General features: G+C 45.9%; 2 protein-coding genes across 11 annotated transcripts in view; one reads left to right on the top strand and one right to left on the bottom strand.

The window, feature by feature from the left end:
* Positions 1-21,861, top strand: part of Atg16 (Autophagy-related 16) — a 237,960-nt gene that overhangs the window by 133,962 nt on the left and 82,137 nt on the right. The window lies entirely within an intron of this gene.
* Positions 1-21,861, bottom strand: part of neo (neyo) — a 94,564-nt gene that overhangs the window by 16,949 nt on the left and 55,754 nt on the right. For both annotated transcript variants that reach the window (XM_046618039.2, XM_046618040.2), the window contains exons 2-3: positions 21,182-21,585; positions 12,348-12,549 (exon numbers count right to left, since the gene is read on the bottom strand). In XM_046618039.2, the coding sequence (XP_046473995.1) occupies positions 12,348-12,549; positions 21,182-21,554 (575 nt within the window). In that variant the 5' untranslated portion in view covers positions 21,555-21,585. The remainder of the gene's footprint in view (positions 1-12,347; positions 12,550-21,181; positions 21,586-21,861) is intronic.

Raw genomic sequence — 21,861 nt, 5'->3', positions numbered from 1 at the left:
TTCTCACTCCTCCCGGGAGCACCGCGGCGTGCAGGATCTTCGATCGAGAAACAAACACAGACGCGAGAACGTCGAGAGATGAAAAGAGTGCGGGGACATAATTACCCGGTCACGCCATCGCGCGTCTCCACGAGTCCCTATATCACTATATTGACAGCAAAATATCGTACCGAATAAACTTTCCTCTAAAATTAACGCGCTGCTTAAGTGGCTACTCTGTATCTAATTACCGATTCGCGGTATAATTATATCCGCAGCTGAAAATACAACGTGTATTATATTAATAACGAGCATCCCAGTACTCTCCGGAGATTTTACGTCTGGTACAAATTTATCGATACACGTATGATACACAAGCGTTGCGTTCCTAAGTGCACCCCTCTTCCTTCTACTGGCAAAATTCCCAGAGGAGATCGCGCCGTTCAAGAGCCGTTTATATACGGCGAAGAATTCGAAACGCCATCTCGTCGGAACCACCTATACGTGTGCGCACGTATAATTTCCGGCGAACAGCGTACTGGTCAATTGTTAATGCAACCTTTTTACAAGTTCTAAAAAATTCAAGCAGCGTTAAGTCCGTTCATTACATTCTTCGAAGTCTGCTATACATGCTATACACATCCACCCACACAGGTTGCAAAATTATTCGCAGCCGTAGGGGTGAAGCTCCGTTCCCCGGCGATTGGCCGACCTATTCATTTGTTATGTCTACCGCCGCAAAATTCTCCTGCGAATAACACGATCTGTTCAATTCTCTGAAGAGGTCTCGCGAATCGTCTAATGTCCGAATAGTCTGGAGGTGAAGAGAAAGAAAATGAAATAGAAAAAAAAAAAAAAACCTTTGAATAAGAAAAATATATCGAATTAATTTAAACAGAATTGGAAGAGGAGGACGGACTATAACAAAGACCGATAAAAACACCGCTTGGATCGATCCATTAACCGATACCAATCTATTGTCTACGAGGTACTATTTCACGGTACTTCAGCCGATCATTCGCTGGCTTTTCTTGCACGTGAGAGCTTACTGTACAATACCGCCGCGTACCTAAAGCGTTCTCGCGGTTCGCAATATCTCGGACAAGAAGAATTTTGCCCTCGGTCTCTTGGCCCAGATGATATCATTGTAGCGACTCCCAGCTATCATTACCCACTTTTATTACGGTACTTATGTACAAGATTGGACCAGCCGTAGGTGCTTTCACGCAACTTCGAGCGTTCCGAAAGCTTGATCTCTCTCAAACGTTTGCTAACCTTCGCGCGTGTGATTGCGAGTGTACCGTGTATACGGTGAAACGAGTTTTGGTACAGTCCTGAATGTGATTTTTATTCTCATATGTTCGCATTTTCCCATCATTTAGTCTAAATAAAATTCAAAATCAGTAATTTTTTATATCTTTGTTTTTCTGACTCGAATAGTGTGTCGATATTCCTATTCGAGATTCTTAGACTTACAGTGACGCAAACTGTTTTCCCCAAGTTCACAAATACCTTATTTTTCAATACAGTTTTCTCGTCACTTGAGATGTAACGAACATGAAGAGCAAAATGTTGAACAATATTTAAAACTAATTTCTTATGTCAGCCGCACACACTGAGACAATAATCGTGAAAAATCCAAATACCAAAGTGTAATCGGCACAAATCGCAAGTCACAAACGGTAAGAATCCCCCGCCAAATCATCACAGGTCTACTTCGCTTGTAGAGATATTTCATGAAATTTTCGACATCTAGGAGTTCTTCCCGCGTTGTATAGGTCCAGGCTTAATGCTTTGACGCGCCGTTTCATACATCCCTCGACTGCAGACCGATGGTAAATCATCGTTTAGCGGTATGAAATAAATACGGGAAATGGCGTAGGGCAAACGCCGTAAGACACGCGTCCCATCCTAGTGTCAGAAATTTGTTTGCTTTATCGATCAGACGAAATTAGCCCGGGGGTCTTAACCAGTGTGACACACGACTGGTGCACGGGTCGTGTCGCCCCAGGTGTTTCCATTTTCTACCGGGTATAACGAGCACTCAAGTGGCGAGGTGTCGGGAATTAATATCCTCGGGTGTGTTACGTCACTGGCATCGCCGATATGGATCCGCGGTCGACACCCCCCCCCCCCTCCCACCCCCACCCACCCTTGCCTTGATCCATATAATTTCTGGTCCTCTGCGTAACTTATACCGCGGTCATCTCGACGGCGGGAATCAAGACGTGGAAGTGAAATTCCCCCCCAGGGTATATCCTAAAAGCTCGAAAAGGCTTCGCACTCGGGTGAGAACCGAGCCACCGTGACCCAGGGCGGAGTTTTCCAACTCGTTTGGAGCTCAGCAATGGGCGACTAGCGCAGCCACCCTGTGCCAAGTGAGCTTGCGGCCGGCGTTAGCTGTTGTTGATATCATAATGCGCGGTGCCGGCGCCGCAATACTCCTCCGCCCAGCAAAACCGCAGTTGTTTTGCCATTTTTACATCAAACGGAGATCGCCTCATCCTCCCAGCTTCTCTTCGCTGTACCTACGTTGCAGAGATATCCCAGAAGACCGGCCGAGCGTCGAACCCGGCAGCAGCTCGTGCACCTCGGCATTCGTCGGATTGTTACACACCTCCGTCTATACTATTCGAATCCCTCGGCAGCAGCTTCCTTTGCGCCTCCACCTGCCGCCGCTCTCTACCCGGTATTCGCAATAAATCAGTCATGTCATGCCTACACCGTTTCGGGCTTGAGGTGATCATATCAGCCTCGGTATCATTCGAACTTGCAAAGCCGCGCGTAATCAGGATGTTTGTAACACGGTGGGAGGATTTTTCCAAGGATTTGTCAAACCTTCGTACACAATGCCTTGGAAAAATTGCTAATTAAAACATTATATACGGAACGTTCAAGTGTATCGTTTTGAATATTTGGCAGATCGAATTCACTGGTATGTAAATTATCGTATCTCGTAGAATATCAACCACCGAGTTCCAAAGGTCGCCAATAAACGCCTGGAGTCGTATCATAAGACAATCGTTTTTCGGTTGGAAGCTTTCGGTCACGCTTATCAAACAGATTCAATTAGACTTCAGGTACCATAAGATAATTTCCGAAGATCGGACCGATTCCGCGAAGATATGCCCTTTCGTACCGTGTACCGTACAGTACCGTGGCTTTCAGGTCACAAGGTACAATGCTTCCGTTTGTACATTTAATAATGTATCAGGGATTAAACGCTTCTACCAACACCTGGAACGAACGACGAGGGTTCCGATTTTCAACATCAACAAACTCGGTTATCATTTTCTAACTTACGTACCTAATGACGAATTACCCACGGTTACGGATACGTGTATGGCTTAAACCAGAACCGTGTTCGCTTTGGCGGACACTGTGTCTCGATACGCGGTAATGATAATAGATAACAATGCCATCGTCACCTCTCACGCACTACCGAGCTACGCTCATCCGATGGCAAAGGCCTCGGTACAAGGTGTGCACAACCCCGTCTCTATACAGCGAATAATTTATCTCAAGAGTCTGAAGCGGTGCGAGTGCAAAAACTGTCCATTGTATGAATTTACAGAAAGCAGCAAATATGTATATAATATCGCTGTCTTGCGCAGTCTTAATTGTGGCGCTATGCTAACCACGGAATCCGCTCGTTCTACCTTACGCTCAAATTGAAAATTTACTCGACTACTCAGTTTGTATGGAGCGGTTTTTGAGAAATCCGAGCGAGTTTTTTCTCGTTCCGCGGACTCTCTCTACGGTCGAAGCCGGATGCTGCGGCACTCTTCTTTCGGATCCGCGGACTCTTCTTCGGCAAGAATCGTCCCTGCGCTGCGCAGCGATGCGCTTGTTCATCCGCAAGGCCGGATGCGGCTACTTTATTAGGTATGCATCTGGTGCGCGATATATAGAAGAAGATGGCGCGGGGTGGTTGTACGCTGCGGATATACCTGGAATCGGATCGTGATCCGTTCGGCATTATCGACAGTCGAGCGCCAGCAGCGAAGGAGAGTAAACCCGATTGCATCTCGGCGGTGATAAATCGGTTCGATCGACCGATGCCTGTCTCTATACTTCTCGGCTCCTCTCCCTCTTTCTCTCTTCTTCCTCCGTCGCTGTCTTTTTATCGCTCTCCGAGTGCCGCCCTTTCCCTTTCCCTCCCTGCCTCCGATTGTTCTTTTTATATTTTCCCTCTTTACCAATGTCACGTACGGCGACCCTCCCGCACGGTTCGCTACAAATTTCGTTTGCCGGCGCTCTACTGTCGCCCTACGAAATTGATTGCTGGCCGGGGCAACGCCTTCGACGAAAGTGAATATTTATGTCTTACGAGCGACGAGTTAGTTCCCCTCAAACGATCAGCGAGACCCGGAGGAGGACACGCCTAGCGCTCTGCCCAGGCCTGCCGATCCGAGTCAATTGCTTTTCATATACCGAGGAAAAAGTATACGCCTGCCCCATCCCTGTAACCTATTCTTACGGAATCTCTGTCGCGAGAGAATTAATCCTCGAAATCGATGATATTTCTGCACCGTTCAGCAGGGCTGCGGTTCCATCGGGGACGGAGCGAAAAAACTGTCAAAGTATCGGCAAAAACCGTTTCATACTCTACGTCTGTATAAACGAGGATAGCCCGTTGAGTCGTATAACGGATGATCATCCTTCTGACTCCGGAAATAATTTCGGTGATATACGATTGTGGGAAAACGGACGATTATTCGGTTCGTCAAGTTTGACGAATAAAATGGAAAACTCTTCAACACCGAGCGAATTTTGTCAATCATGGTAATCGTGAGATCGACGTAGAAACCAATGTCTTATAACCGAGCGGATCGTCGGTCAGTTTCCGTCTACAATTAAGTATCTCTTAAACCCTAGTCTATACACATGCGGTAAACATAGCCTGCGAATAAGTCCCTCGAGGAATGTAAACACTCAACCTTAACGCAGAGCGCACCGGTACATATTTACAACGTCAGATGGTAATATTTTGTTTCAAATCAGTCAGTATCGCTCCAACTTCGGTTGTGCCAAGGTGTAATTTACGATCGTTGTACGATAATTTGAAATTAAAATCGAAAGTGAATTGAATTTGCAATTTTCACGTTATAACAAGTGAAGTTCCATCGGCGACTGAAATTGAACGCAACTGGCGACGAAGAACGTTCTCAACAAAATGTAAGTGGCTCGTTAACTTATCCGGCAATTTTATACCGCGTGAACCGTAGCATCGAAGCAAAGATCTTCGCACGAAGGGAAAAATAGGATGTTTGCCAAATTTTTCATCGCTCCTGTCAGCTTCGACGTACAAAGGCACGTGAGATGTCGTTTGTGCCGGGAGGTCGCCGATGGCGCAGTCGAAGATTATCGACGAAGCTAGAAGACAGGTCGGAAAGTCAACGTGCCCGGTCCCGCGACGATACAACGGTGCATAAGTTATTGCCGAGGATTAAACAACTCCCGGGTGATTGATTACTTTGTGCTCGGCGGCGCTAAAACCTTTTCGCGGCGAGCCGCCCACGCGAACACCCTATCCATTCTCCGAGCTACCCTGCCCTTCCCCCCGTCCCGCGTCCCATTTGCCCCACCTATTAACCCCTCCCTTTCTGCGGGGAACTTTCGACCACGGAGGCGCGTTTCTACCCCCTTCGACCCGTCGTACGTTCACCTGAATATCTGCCCGTACCGTGTAGCCGACGTCTAAACGCTTAATGAACCAGCGATTCGGAAGAGCAGGATGAACCCGAACGCCGCTGGCCCAGAAGGGGCGGCGGGATGAGTCCGCGTTCTCCCTGTTATAACTCACGACCTGCTGATCTCTGCTTTCCTTCCTACCCAGACTACGGTCTACGTATACCACGCTTGCTTCGCCATTTTATTACGCCAGGTGATAGAATAACGTGACATTTTGTTCCTTGCGGCAATAGCCGTGCATGTGAATCGGTGCGGGTTCAACCTATCGCAGCATACAGCCAACACTGGTATTTTGCAGTCGCGTAAATCGATATTACCGTTGCGAATGGTTCGCGATTAGCAATTACTGTACCCGGAGTTACTACAAACTTTGAAACCGGGATGAGTCAGGGAATTTAATTAAATATCTGGAAATCGGAACGTAGGACCGACCTCTTTTGGACGAGTGTCTCAACTTTTCTTCAAATATCGCCTTGCAACGAATTCAATTTATAATGTTACGATTCGCGAAACTGATTTTACAAAATCACACGTGATTTTTCCAAGATCGCGAAATTTTATTTATGGGTCGAGAACTTTTTAAGGTATTTTCAGAACGGACTGCATTCTCATACAACGCCGTGCTATCGAATATGTAAATTCAACATCGAAAAATGGATTCGAAAACTTTTTACACTTGTCCAAGTAACGTTAACGCCTGTTCTCGACCTAATGCACATGTCAGAGATTTAAACTATCTCTGCAATCTTTGATCTCAGTTTCGAGCCTGTGTAGAGAACATAAAACTGTTTGCGCCAATGCCGTTTCGTCAAATAAATTATACACGTGTACCTGAAGGTGGTAAACAAGTATTACGACCCAGAACGAATTACTCAGTTCGAAAAGTTTTCAACGGAATAGCCAGATCAGGTGCGTGTACCGTCTTTGGCATCGACGCTGATTCGAAACAAGCGTAAATTATTATCTCGAAGCGATCGTTGCTGAATTCGTGCCTTCTGCTCAGAGGCGAAACCCAACGTTTTTTATCTCTTAAACGTATGCAAAGAAGGAAAAAGAAACGATGATACGGAAATTGCTCTGCAGTTCAGAAATAAATTCAAACAGCGTATTTTTCTTCCGTGAGAGAATCTGTACAAGATGATTTTTTGTGTCAGATTATCAATTCAGTTGGATCAAACAAACCCTGAATGAAAATTCACTTCTTTGACTGGCTATTATCGTGGTACGTAACTTATGCAATTCTTACCTTTAAACCAATCCTGGCACGAAGGATGTGATTTCATGATACAGTTTAGTCGAAATATAATTGCGGCGGTATCATAATCAAAAATGATTTCATATTTTATAACCGTTGAAAATCACGCCACTTGCGGTACTGAAATTTTATACTGTCAGCGAAGTGTGCGGCAGCACAAAGTTAGATATTAATATTGAGCTGAGTTTCCCATCTCTCGTATGTTTGCTTTGCAGCAAAATTTTAGGTGGAAAATTTGTTTATCGAGCCATCTCAGAATTTAATACCGACTCCACGAATTACAAGCTAATATTTCAGCTGGAAAATTCGCAAAGACCGCAGATATCCGCTTCCAAGATATCACCTACCTACCTCTTATGCCACTGTATACATAATACATATTCTTCAGCCAAGTCGTTATTGTTTGAAAGGATCAGAAAAATCAAAATCTCACAAGAATAACAACTTATGATTACATAAATACACGATGGTGATAAATTTGAATCAAAAAGAACAAATTTCCTTTTCTTTCCTCCCTTCATGCATACAAGTTATGTTTTCAATCTAAAATTCGAGCCGCGGTTCATCGGAAAGATGATGAAAATTGCCTCACGGATTTTTATCCCGCGACAAGTATGTACATATTTATTAAAATTTTTACCGACAGTTTCCAATATTGAGACACTGCTTGAAATGGAAACGACTTGAGTATTAAACGGTATACCTTCTTTTGCGAAAAATCTTTACTCCGTAATTAGCGATTCTCGACAGAGTCAATTTTCCAACGAAAGTTGAAACGTCGCAGCAGACGTAAGCATTCTTTCGGGAAGAATAATTTCAATATCGCGCGTGCACGTCGACCGTCGACTGATTACGAAATGTTCAACAATTGAAACCCTCCGGGATATCGATCGAGCGTGAGAATTGTCATGCTCTTCTCGAACCGAGTAATAACAGAGTGAACCACGAAGTAAACAACAAAATAGGATACACGTATATTACACTAATCGGTTAATTCGTAGGGAATGACTCGACCCGTCATTCATATAGAAACATCCGACGATAAGTGGCGTGTAATTAGGAACTAGTAAGAAATTAGCAAAGTAATCGTCGGAGGATGATTAGAAGTATACAACCCCTCCGGTCTTCCGGCCGAGCACGCAGGAGGTTTCGTACGCCGCAGGATCAGTCCTTACGCATCCGTTCGCCTCTACACAGCCGACACTCGTAGGCTTGCCGGCTTCGGTCGCGTGACACAGAGATAATCTTCACTTCGGCGCCGTTCTTATCCGCACACGCGGCCGACCCGCCAGCACCGCCATTACCGCGGCTCGCCGTCCCTCCGAGATCGGTCCTTACACCGCACCCACGTGTGTGAGTTACGTGCCCTCGTCCATGTGTATCGACTCGACACGATCTCGGTACGCCTGGGCTATGCATGCCCATCCCTTGTTTCATACCCTCTCATTAGAGAGCTCATTATATTGCTTCGCGCCGCGGGACCTTGCTATGATTATATTACATTATTGTAATTGATTGAAGCATAACTGTAAGCGGCATAACTATCTGACGCAACAAATTTATTACGCTGAGTGATATGTGTATGTTCGGGGTGTACGTTTGGGGCTGTAGATATTCTAACCGGGATTAAAACTTTCATTCTCCACGTATTATGTTACATATTCCCTCGTCAAAGAGAACGAAAAATTACCGAATGCGTCGCCGTCACATCTCACATTCCAATTGGCTGTGACGGTAAGACACTTTTTCCGCCTGCTTCGTCAAACTTGATACTTTTTGTGCACCGGCAGCAACAACAAAGAGAGAAAATTCGCCGTGGCTTAGAAAATTTTCGAGTATTAAATTCAGAAAAGTTTTAGCGTCCTTTTACACGTTTCAACTACAAGTTAAAACAATTCCGTTGCAAAGTTGTAAATAATGTATTAAATTTTTTAACGGGAAGAATTTGCACAAACCTTTAAATTAATGTTTTCAATTGCTTGTATTATCATTAACCACTGAATTTATTTTTTTAATGGACAAAATTTTCATTAAGAAATTAAATTTAATAGTTGATATGTTATATTTTCATTAAGAATTCTACAACCCTGCTTCGTTGTTCACCTTGAAACGTTCTCAAATTTTTTCACCATTGAAATATTTTTTTTTTTTTATCGCCGTATGATTCCGAAATAAAAATAGCCTACAGCTTTCGAAAATCGCAAATATCTTGCGTATGAACGTGATTAGGTATTAGGAAAATTGCAAGTATGTTGAGAGTTTGAAAATATTCAAGGTGAGACAAAAAGTTATAAAAAATGAAACTAATGAAATTATTTAATTCAATAATGTAGAAATAATTTTCTTTTTTATTCCACAACGATAAGTCATGCAGAATCTATAGCAGTATCTGCATTCGATTCTCGCCGTATATAAAATTTGGATAGGGTGTTACGTCCGCGCGGCTTTGTCATGAGACTTATCTTCTCGCTGTCGGTTCACGTCTGTTTAAAAAATTTAAGAATCAGTCGGTTACTGTTGAAATTGAATACCTGCCCACCAGATTCGATCCCGCATTATAACTTTGCTCCGTTGCGGAGGTGCACGTTCCAGACTAACTGTATTAATATTTATTGCCGCTCTTGTATGACTCAATTCACGATGATCGGAGCTAACTGTTTCCGTAATTACAAAACGTGTAGAAGCCGATACGTACAATCAATCCGTGACTGGTTTAAGATAGAGAGTGAGAGAGGGGGAGAGAAAGGGATTCATTTAAAGTCTAATAATCGAGCGTGATATGAGGTTTGATACCGGATATTGTACCGCGGCGAATCCCTTGAAAGGATATAGAAAAGTGAGATAGATAAATCTTAGCCGAGAACTGGCTTCTAGTTGTGCCGGTTGGTGGCGCTGGAGCTGTTGCAGCGCGTGTTTTGCGAGCGCAATAAAGTAACCGTGTATAGAAGGTAAGTAAGTACCTATCCGGTGCTCCTCGTCCCGGGTCTGAGCGTAATAAAAATCTGCAGCATGCTCGTAAACCCTTTCGGCGACTCGTACGAGGCTAGAAAATGGCATAATAGTCTACTACACTAATTTAGCGCCATAAAGGTATACCGACCTACGCGGAGTCGAAGAGGATATCACATGTAACAACAACGTGCAGCCTCCTTACTCGCGTTAGACGGGGAGGCGGCGCGAGGGAAACTCTTATCGCTAAGTCTGTGTACATACGGGAGGTGAAACGGGAAGGCGAACGCCAAAGGCGTAGTCCACGAAACGAGGCGGGTTACCGGGTGAAAAACCGCAAGCTGTTCCACACCGTGCCGAGGATGGGGAGAAGGAGGAGAAGAAGCAGAAGAAGAAGAAGAAGAAGAAGAAGAAGAAGAAGAAGAAGAAGAAGAAGAAATAGTCCAGGAAGTAAAGGAAGCGGCTTTGGTCGTCCGAAGAGCGTATACAGCGAACGTTGGAGAAACTCTGGTTAGAGCGACGACGCGAGTAGGAGGATAAGAGAAGAGGAAGAGAAGGGCACCCGCCGGTGGTGAATCGCAGGCGAAGAAGATCCCGTTCCCATAGAATGTTAATGCGAACTGCACGCTCCGAGTTCCTGAACCAGCTGGCTATCCTCGGTGGCTACGTTCCTCGCGATCCTCCGTAGCACCAGCTTCGCATTCGCACGCACAATTCGCGGGCGGCATTGTTACGTAATCGAGAAGCCACTTGATTATCTCACTCCTCTATGCCCCCCTCCCCCGTTCCAGCTTTCGTTACCGCAATGACCTTTCCATGACCTTTCGGTATCATCTCGACTCGAAACCCCCGGGGGCGACAGTTTCCCGGGCCCACTTCCGGTTTCTACCGCTCCGGGCTCCACGGGCGACACGCGAAGTCAACACAGCCTTCCTGCACCTCCGTCTTCCGCCCCAGCTACGACTAAACTCTCGAGTCGCGTGTGTTTCCTCGTTGCATACAACTTCCGTCTACACTACGCCACTTTCCCGCTTCCTGGGCCAGCTCGCTTTACTTCTAATTCCGTCTAATCTCCGCGCACGCACCTCGGAGCTCGGGGCGCATCTAGCAGACACGCTTTGTAATGTTGCATGCGCTGAACGCGGAAAACAGCGCAAATCGCCAAAACTAGGGGTTTCAGAATTTTTAAACTTTTGTTGAAAATAGTAATATACCTGTACAACTCAACTCGAGATACAAATTGCGACATTGAGATCCATATTATTTTTTTTCTCTCCTCGCTCAGCGCTCCTCGAATCGTAATTCCGGGTCACTTATCCCGGTGGTATTAAAAATTCTGCGAATCTCGATGCTTAATCGTGACACCCGTGACGCATAATCCATATGCGTTATGTGAATATGGAAAACAGTGAAATGGGGGGACAAAGTATGCGGTCGGCAATGTGGGACTGGACAGTAGATAAAGCTCCCGCTGTAACGTATTTCCTGCATCGAACGTCAGTGTGCAACAGTACTAACGCGTCTGACTCCCCAGAGATTTGCCGCAGCAATTTGACGTGCGCGATTTTGACCTATAGTACCTACACCGGAGGGATTTTAGCTTTCGCCAATGGCCTGTAACGCGGCACATAAAATTTGTACTTTGATCGGGAGGTGAATATCTATGCACGAACTCTTCGCAACTTTAGTCATTATACAAAGCTATTTTTCTTTTGGCCGATTCACAGCGTAACAAGAATGAAGAAGAAATAAAAAAAAAAGAAAAGAAACAGAAGAGTAGCTGCGGAAGAAAGACGGGAGAAAAAAGGAAGAGAAAAAAAAACCGGGGTGCTCTCGCAAAGTTTCATTTTTTTCTCGTTTATTATCAAGCGTACACACAATGGAGCGGCTACATGTAGTCACGGGAAGTGTGAAAAAAAAGGGGGAAATTCTGAACTCTCGGGAGCGTTGACAAATGAAGATTCCGGGACAACCAACCGACCCCGTAGGACACGCCGCTCGCGGTTCATAAATTACCAATTCATTAGATTTGGAAGGTCTAATTTATTTCGCAGCTTATGCACCCTTGATCGCCGTTCCTGTCAGAACGTCGCGTAATTTTTCACTTTTACCGTCGGAAATTTGCAAAATCCGAGACCGTGCGGAATATTTCTCGCCCCGCGAAACTCTGCTCCGGATCAAAACTGAGATTAATTTCAAAACCCTTTTCATCACTCCCCGTGCTTTTTATTCGTTCTATTAATAATCTCATTGTGAAAAACAAAAACGAACGTTGAAAGAAAGTTGAAACGCAGTGTTTAAGAATAAATGCTTATCGTCCGTTCATGTTTTTACGCCGACGCAGCTTCCTACGCAAATCTAGAGGCACCTTTCTATTCCTCGAAGAAACGGACTCGGTTTGTTTAACGCGTAACGATCAATGACCCACAAATTAGAATAATTTACGTAATTCCGTGAAACGCCCACTTACCGACAAAGGAATTCTCTCTCTCCGAGGCACAACTCCAGGCAATGCTGTCTCGATGATGCGGCCACGTTGCGCTTCGTATGACCCTGGAGACGATGACCTTGCACCCTGTCGATGCACCATGCTCTTTCGCACGGTTTCACGCTCAAGCAGCTCTTCTGGGCGTAGATTGTAAAGACCGGAAACTGTGATTGCGAGAGCGCACCTGTTTCGAGAAAAAAGAACAATTCATTATTCAGCTGCGCGAATACCAACAAGTTTATAATTGCAGGTAGTGCTTCACACCCTAAAAAAGTTTAGAATGTATATACGGAATACAAAGAACCGTTCTGCCATGTATAAAAAAAAAATTAGGTGCACACATAATTCAGCAAATCCGTTATTAAACTCTCTCAGTATTTTTTTATCACTCGTAAAGTTCTTTCTACCGACGACACTTCTCCTTCTCACTCTGTAATCACACTGTTTTTCAGCAATCAGTTTTTTCGGATGAAAGTGGATGTAAGATATACCGTCGTGAAATCGCGATTAACCGTTGACGGTTAGCTTAGACTGATAGTTTTCGACTTCACGATGGATCTCCGCGTAATCGACTGTAGCGTTGTTGAGTTATTTCACAGTAAAGACCGACCATAACGTGTTGATAAATGTAACCGCTATAATTTCAGCCGTCCGTTGCGATAATTTTCAACCGAAATCGGTCTGAGCAATCAGCCACAGATTTTGGTTTGTGTGGAGCTTCTTTATACCGCGTTATAAAGCGACCGTGATAATCGAAACGAACTTGGATCCGATTTTTTACACATTAAAAAGTTACGGTTTGACCGATCAGCGGAGGTTCGCTTCGTGTTCGCAGGCAGGCTTGCTGGTAATTGCATTGGTAATTATGTAATTAATATCATCAGCGGAGCTTCGTTCGATATGGTTAAATGAGGAAGCCATTTCTATCCGACATGTAGGTACATCAAATATCAATCTATCACGTGAACATGGAACTTGTATTCTTAGTTGGCTGCCCACACAACGTGCACCAAATCGACCGGTCTGTTATTATTTTGATGAGTATTAAAGTGTCGCACCCGTAGTGTTGGAATAATATACATGCATATATATATATATAAAAAATGATTCGAGTACAAGTTAGTTAACCCAACCTGACCCTAAGGCATCCGTTTACTGCCGAATAAAAATCAACGACGGTATTATTTTTCCCCACGGGACGATTTTACGAAGGAATTTTCGTAATGGTTTCAATATCACATTGCGTCAATTTCGCTGTATAATAATACGTGCGGCAATAAGGAGTGATAAAAAATAATAAAATATGACGGCCGTCTCTCTTCTTTTCTTTACTTTTTTACCATCCCTTACTTCTTTCTCCTCCGTGCTTCCTCCCCGAAATTCCGGCAGACACGGCTGCGTGAAATCACCGAATGTGTGAAGAGAAAAAGATTCTTGTAGCCCGTTTTATTGTGGCACCTTCCGAAGTCGTTCAATGTGTTAAGATCAAGAGAATCACCGCCAGAGAACCGTGGCAATACGTACGGGTATAGCATCTAGGTATGGGTTTGCCTATGTATACATCCACGTACACCTCGCGATGTGCGATACCTAGGTGAGAAAGTGGCGACGGTCAAAGTAAATAAAATAGAAAAACGAAACATAAAGAAACCGGGCTTACTGATTTACCACCCAGCCATTTCCCACCTTTAGTTCTTCGGTCCCGCCATCGGCGAACCCTTTCGCTTTATAGAGTATCTAAACAACTGCGCTATATCCGTGCAGGGTACAGAAATGCGTGTTAAAGAACAAGAAAAAAACGAAAAAATAATAACACCGTCGAAAAGAAGAACCAGGAATGAACCTCTCGAATAAAATCGTGGGATATATTGTGCCAGTTCAACATTCCCGAGGCGGGACGAAGCTAATTGCTCAGTGACACGAGATATCGTGGCTGAATGTTGCTGACATTAACGCCAAGACGTTTCTCTTGTGCCTCTACAACAGAGTATCGTCTGACATAGCCGATTCAAACCAGCCGTTCATTCCGTAAAGCGATTATAGTAACCAAATAAATCAATTCGTTCAGCACCTACCTATATTAGGCTTACATCAAATTTCTATTCCTTTTGGCCGGTTAATGGCAGACTGCCGGTGTACTTGCAGTATATTGAGTAATTGACCCGGCAGCTTATATATATATATATATATACTCTAGTGTGGTGTAATAAGACGAGGCTTCAACGTCGATGGCGTCAAGGCGATGTACGCCAAGCTTCGCAATATTGAGCCATAAGTGATCGGTATCATCATACCGGTGGCAACAACCTGTTCCGTTGCGATCATCGGAATTCACCGTACGTACGACGGCTCATCCTACAGCTACCACGCGGCGTTGAATCTCGGTCAAGAAGTATCGGCCAAGTGAATTGCTCGACTCTGTCGCCAGAGTTGCACCGGCGACCTGTAACGCCGCGAATCGCAAGTTGCAAATTTATGCCTACTCTTCTCCTCTCTCGGATCCAATTCCATTGTGTCCGAACACCGCGTCAGCAACTGGTTTAAGATATCACAAGATGTTGTTGCTATGAATAGAATATCGCGAGCCAACAATTCTTTAAACCAATTACGAAATACCGAGAAGCATCTCACGGATGCGACATTGAAGAATGAAATCCTGCATAGCCTCGTGAGCTTTTCTAATTTTAATTCTTATTGGCAAGGGGCATGCCCCGCAGGTACCCGAACGTGTCGTACTACGATCGCCGAGAAAAGGTAGGACATGTCTAGGAGATGGTGTGTGACCGTGCACGTTGTACCGCATCGCGTAGACGCTGTGTATTGTTTTCCCCAATCATTTCTGACACCTATCGTGGCTGAGGGCATAAACAAAAACGCGACAGAAAATAGAATTCCAACGTCAACTTTTTCATTCCGCTCTTCTCGAAGCTCCTTTCAACCTTGCCATGCCTTTGATGTAGCTACGCCGGATCACGCTCGAAGGCTTCCCGACTTACGAAACACCGTGATCGAACAATGAAATTAGTTCTGTCCGTCGACGAACATAATGGGGGCTGATCGCACGTCGCGTCCTTCTATGCCTTCTCCCGCCTCTTCAAGTTTGCCGTGAAAAACTCCTTCGTAATGGATTCACCACTCACGATGTCGGGCAACGAGCCTCCGTCGGTATTCCCAATATGCGGTCATACTTTACACGGATTATTATGGCCAACGCATCCTCGCGATTTCCTGCCACTCGAAGTGATTTCGGTAAAAACTCATTTAGTAAAAACTACCCAAAAAATTTGAACAGAAATGAAGATTTGCCTTATCGAGCGAAAAAATAGAACCTCGATCAACGCTATCATCGTGCAGCAAATCAGCCAGCTGATAAGATGCCGAAATAAATTGGACGATCACGCATATTTTCACTAGATTTCCACGCTGATTCATCGGGAGATCAATGCTGAGCAGACGACACCAGCCATAACGATACTAAAAGGTTGCCGTGGTACCGGTTCGATATTGTAACGGGAAATGATTCGCCGTCACGATTATCCCGGTGGCAGTGCTACTTCTTCCAAATGTGGAACGTGAGCTGTTCACCCGGCAGGCCGGCAACACGGCCGACTCTTCCGCAGCCACGAAATCCGTGAATGGACCCGTTTTCGCGTGTAGCGAGAGGCGATTTTCTCAGGTCAAGCACGTCGTGCAGTATATCCACACACGTATCGCGGTCAACTGATTGGTCAAAATCACAGACCAGCTGCTGTTGCACACGTCGTTTCCACAGGCAGGCTCCTCGCGACGACCCCGATTACGCGACACACGACCAGCTCCAATAATAACTCACGCGTAGCGATTTGCATAATATATAACCCAGAAGCGTGGTCTCGTACGAGTGTAACCGTAGGCGTACGTATATAAAGGAACGCGTGCACGTGTCGGTGCTTATATTAAAGTCGATGAACGAACCCCCAACTATACGAAATGCCGGGCGTAAAACCATACACGGTGTACCGACTACGTTTCTTTTTTTACTTTTTTCGTCCAACTTCACGCCGATCGAGAGCCATACCTGCAGATTAAAGGACTGTCGGTGCCACTGCTTGCAGTGAAAAAATCTGTGGGCGAAATCATAGCAATTAGTCTATCCAGATGAACGGCAACTCGCATTTCTTTCCATGGACAATCCGTGCCCCTCGTCACAACTATGCTACGATTGTCGTCCAGCGTTGTTATAGTCGAATGATAAACCGTTTCGACGGTCGTGCTCAGCCATCACGCCGGTCTAACGACTCCATTCGTACGGGTATTAGCATTGTTAGTGCGGCGACTCACTTCGAAAGAGCTATCGAATGTTGTTACCATATTATTACTGTCCGAGTTCTCAAATTGACGAACAAAGGCTTACTGGATTTTCAAAGCTGCCGTTTACGATTATATAATCCGTGCGAAGTGATCGCCATTTAGTACTTGGGAAATTTCCGCGGTTCTGTTTCGTTGCCCTGCCTCCCCTGAATTTTGAAGCCCCGGATTAGGAGTGCAATTTGTATGATGCGTACTATTCATGCCCGAAGTTTATAATCCATCTACTCAACTTTATCCCAATTAATCCTCCACCGCCTGGGGATGATGTAAGGAACCTAATTTTTTCAACCGTTTCTACAAGCGCCGAGAAAGATTTACATCGAAGGTGTATAGCTGCTCGGCACGGCGTTATTTCGGAGGACTGAAATTTCGTACATGTTATCGTACCTCGAACGTACCCACAGAGAATATTACAGATCTTCATACTCCACTCCAGGGATTGCCCGTATGTAAGCCGCTTATAATTTTGGCTTTGTACGCTGATTCGCGTGATCTTTTCCTCGAGTGAAACTAAGCAGTTGATGAATCGCCTCTCGTCGCGATTTTTGAATCCCCTCTGTAAAGCGGAAGACAAGAGGAAGGTACCAAATGTGCGGGGAATGGGCTCAATAGGAAGTGGCACGATTGAGTTTCGCCGGCGTATATTGCGTTGTGGAAATCACCGCGATATGAGTTTAAATCTGGAGACTTGACGGGGTCACGGGTGCGTGCTTGCGTGCGCGAGCGAGCGAGCGAGCAAGCGAATTCGTTTGCCTGGGTGGAAGTAGACCGGCAATGACTTTGCACCTAGGTGTCTTAGGGCTGCGGTTTGCGGATGGGCGATCGTGTTCGGCGTACGAGTGAGCGATCCAGGCCCGGAATGGAAGTGCTTTGATCGCTCGTTCGCGTTAAGTATTCTCGAGACAACGCGGCATGCCATTTCCCACGGCTATTTGGAATCGAAACGCGCGCGGACGGGTGTGTCGACGTGCACGAGTGCGTGGGTGTGCATCTCGGCGAGATGTGTGAGACGGGCGGGCAGCTTTCGTATTCAATGGGATTCGTGTCAGACGCGGGATACCTTGATGCGGTGTGTGGCGCACCGGAGACCGAAGACCTCGAAACCCCCGCAACCCCCGAGACCGAACTCCGGAGGGATACCGAGGGCCCGAAGGAAGGGCCGGACACAGAACGGGCAACAATGCCGTTGTTAAGTGGATTAAACTGACCACCACGCGAAACCCGGCTCGGTCTCGCGGCCCACTGCTCGCTCAATCGCCGGAGCCGGAGCCGGACGGCTGACCGACCGACCAACCGACTGGACAGCCATGTGTGAAATTGACTTGTGAATTATGTGTAATTTGTCACACTGGCTGCCGGTATGCCACCGCGGTTATACAGATGCTCGAATTCCTCCCGTGCCGCAAAGGCACGTGCTTGTCTCTCCCGCGAGCTTTTCCCCAAGATTTCCCAATCCCTCGGCCCCCCTTCCATTCTTCGCCCCGCCGTTCTTGACTACGTTTTCATTACTATAAAACGCGAAGCGCTGACTTCCGTGGTCTTTCCCATCGGAGCTTGATACCCTCCGCCGATCTGAGCTCTTGGTATTATTGTCTAATTAACGCGGAACGGTCGCGAGCTGAGCAAAACGAGGTAACGATAGCTCGGCGTAGCTCCCCGATCTCGTGGAAGAAGAAAGACTCAGCATACACCGCAAGTTGCGAGTGCAGCCGAAGATGTTAATACCGCTTATTAAAGGATGATTCGCACCCGTTTGTGTAACCGTATTGTGCATTTTATATACGGAAATCGTTATTACGCATTAATGCGGTATGTGGTATTATGGTCAAGTGCAGCCTGCGCGGTATCGTCGGTATGCGGTCAGTCCCCGTTAGTCGGAGCATGAACGGAGAATAACCGATCGCAAGGTGGCCGGAGAGTCGCAGGATGAAACACGGCGACACGTTGAATCGACGAAAGACTCCTCTCTCCGACTCCTTTTCTCTCTTTCTTGACCTGTGTCATCGGCACGCAGCGCACGGTACCGTTCGGACGCCAACGCCGCAAGTTCTATTTTTTCTCACTCCTCTATCGCTCTCGAATAGATATAAAAAAAAGAATTTCCATTCAGAACAGCCGATGTATGACAAATTGACAAACCGATAGAGGAGGCACGGAAGAGATCTTTTTTCAAAACAAATTACAAACAATCCCGCCTGGACGAGAACCGATACTAATACCATTTTGACCGGCGTGAAATTTGAAAGAAAAAAGAGGGAAAAAAATAAGAGAAAACAATCCTTTCGACCTTTTCACACCCTCCGTACATCAGCTACCTATTCTGTACCGCGTCAGTTCGACTTTCGTTAGTGAAAACCTTTTCCGTCGAGAAGCGAAATGTCGCAAGATTAGATCAAGCTCGTCCGCTTCTCGGGTGGTGATCAAGAGATGAGCGGATCGAATCGCGTTACGGATTCCACGAAACCACGAGAACCTCCGTATAACGGATACACAAGTTTGAGGCATCTAAAGAGTGGCACGTTCCGTCATTCTGAATGAGATGAACAATGAGTAAGAAAATAACTGACGAGTATTCCGGGTAAAAAAAACCCATCGAACGCTTCAGCAGCCCTACGCGTAACGGGTTCGATCGGCCCGCGTTCCGCGCTGCAATTGTTTCACTTTGGATGAAATTCTGGCGTGTTGGAAAAAGAGAGAATGAGAAAGAGTGAGAGAGAGGGAGAGAGAGGCAAAAAGTACTTCAATCACTTACTTTTTGGTGACGTATACTATTACAATGTTTAATTAATGTTTCTACTTCGTGAGAAGCGCTGGACGGATAGTTTATATTAATTACACCCCGGAAGATTCAATTAGTGCGTTTCTCGTTACACTTACTTATACTGGTATCCATTATTCATAGACGAGGAGGCAGCCCGGCACAGCAGGCACACCCTCTGACAATGCACGATATTCTATGATAACTTATTCCTGCCGAACGCCGGCGAAAGTTAAGCTAACAGATATTCGATTTCAATTATCGCTTTCGAAGCTCGTTCACGGAATTATATTCCTTGTCCCGGTACGAACACCCGTGTACGTACAGCGTTACCGTGATTAATAGTAAGAAAAATGGAAAATCGGCTGCACAAATCCTATGATGTTGGTAAAAATTTCTGGATGATCAACGACAATTCAGAGCAAGGTAAAAGGCATCGCATACAACCTTGGTACAGCCGTAAGACGAATGGAAAAGGCGAAGAGCTTTGACGGCTCCAAATTGAGATTCGTTCGTCTCTGTCAGCCGGCGGTTTGTCTTGTTTCGCCGTGTACGAGCCGCGATAATGGAACAGGTAGATGGAAGGAAGGATGAGAGTCGAAGGACGATGGGCAAGAGATAGCCGATAAACGCTATCATCTTGTAGAGGTATTAGGTATAAGTTCGAACCGGCTATCGCGGAACACGCGAAGGTGAACTAACCGTCTAAATTCAATCTCGTAATTACACCCTCTCACGTGCAGTGTGTGCTGGTTGATGGTCGTCTTACCGCCTCGCATCGAGGCTCCGTACATCTTATAGCTGCACGTTGGAAACTGCATGTACTAAGCGATTCGTAACGCGGTAGTACGTATGATGCGCACGCGAGCTCAGCGATTAAGAATAAATTCTAATACCCACGTACCGTAGAACACTCATAACAGTAATCGTAACAATAATCATAACAATATTAATAATTACAGCAATATCAAGAAGCGATTTGCAGTGCGGTATACATATTCCTACGGTATATATATGTATATATATATACGCGCCGAGCTATTCGACTCAGCTCGACGTGAAATCATCAATGTTTTCATTCTCATATCTCATTTATGAACAATCATATTTTATCCATAAAGAAAAGGAGATAATTCGGCGAATAGAAGATCGTTACTTTATATTTCGTTCAATCTTCGATCTATAAAAAACTCAATCTTCCGTCGATTCAATTCCTCGTGATCGTAATTTCAACTACGAAAAGCAATTTTTATTTTTTATTTTTTTTCTGATTTCTGTGTCAAATGACCGAAACTGTTAGCAAATGCTTCTTCGATATCTCGCTCCCGAATAATTGGTCGATTAAACAATTCGGGGCTGATCTGGAATTTAAATTCACGATACGTAATTTTTCGCACAGCGCTACAAGGATACTTTCTGCTGCGAAAATATTCAATTACTGAGTATCGGTGCTCGTTCAAGATGTTTTGCCATCCACATCCGTAGCAGTAAGTAAGTAGTAAAAGCGTCGCAGTACATGCGCCGTTACCCGAAGTCCCAAGATTGCCGAGGTCGGAGCAATTTTTTGAAATTCACGCCTACCTCGATCAGGGACACTCGGTGGATCCAAAGACACCGGATACCGAAGACTAACCGCGACGCATGAATTTCGAAACGTCTAACGAGGGCTTCCCGTATATTCATGGAATCTGTACCGATTTAATCTCACCTGGATTATTATCCGCATTCGAGCCGAACAGCACGCAGAGACCCGTTTCATAGTTGACTGCTTGGCAGGAATCGTTCGCTTGACAAGTCTCGAGGCAGTCGGTGAGCATCAGCGTCCCGGGTATGGAGTCGAGCATGTTGGCGGGGTCCGTGTAAACCCATCCGGTGACCAGCTCGAAGCCGACCATCTCCGGGTCGCACTCGTCCGATCCAGCGGACGGACCCGTGTAGTCCGGACCCGAGACGCCCGACGGTTCCGCGGACGCCGATACGAGGGAATCCTCGTCCGCGGAGGCGGCGCCGCCGAGGATCGGTATGAAAATAGCGAGGACGAACCGAACGGTGGCCATCCGGTAAACTGGGCTGCTCCTCATTGTCAGGCGAACCCTCGAACTGCGGTGTTATCTGGAAAAGAACAAAGGAAAAGGTCGTTCGTTATAGAGTTTATATCTCGCGGCTTTCGCCTTATCGGTGGAAACCCGTTTCCACCTGAAATTTCATCCCGTCCCCTTATCCCGTCGCTTCCTTTTCCTATCGGTCCATGTACCGCCCCCCGGCACACCCCGCGACTCCCGGGAAGGTCGGAAGAAGGCGGCTGAGCGCTATTGAAGGGCTAACGAAGCACCCCGGGTACGCTCATTATCGCTCACCGCCAACCCTCGTCGGCCATCGAAGCCCGGC

This window comes from Neodiprion pinetum, chromosome 3 (assembly GCF_021155775.2).
Source record: "Neodiprion pinetum isolate iyNeoPine1 chromosome 3, iyNeoPine1.2, whole genome shotgun sequence".
NCBI classification, from domain to species: domain Eukaryota; kingdom Metazoa; phylum Arthropoda; class Insecta; order Hymenoptera; family Diprionidae; genus Neodiprion; species Neodiprion pinetum.
This window is presented reverse-complemented; position numbering and strand designations above follow the sequence as displayed.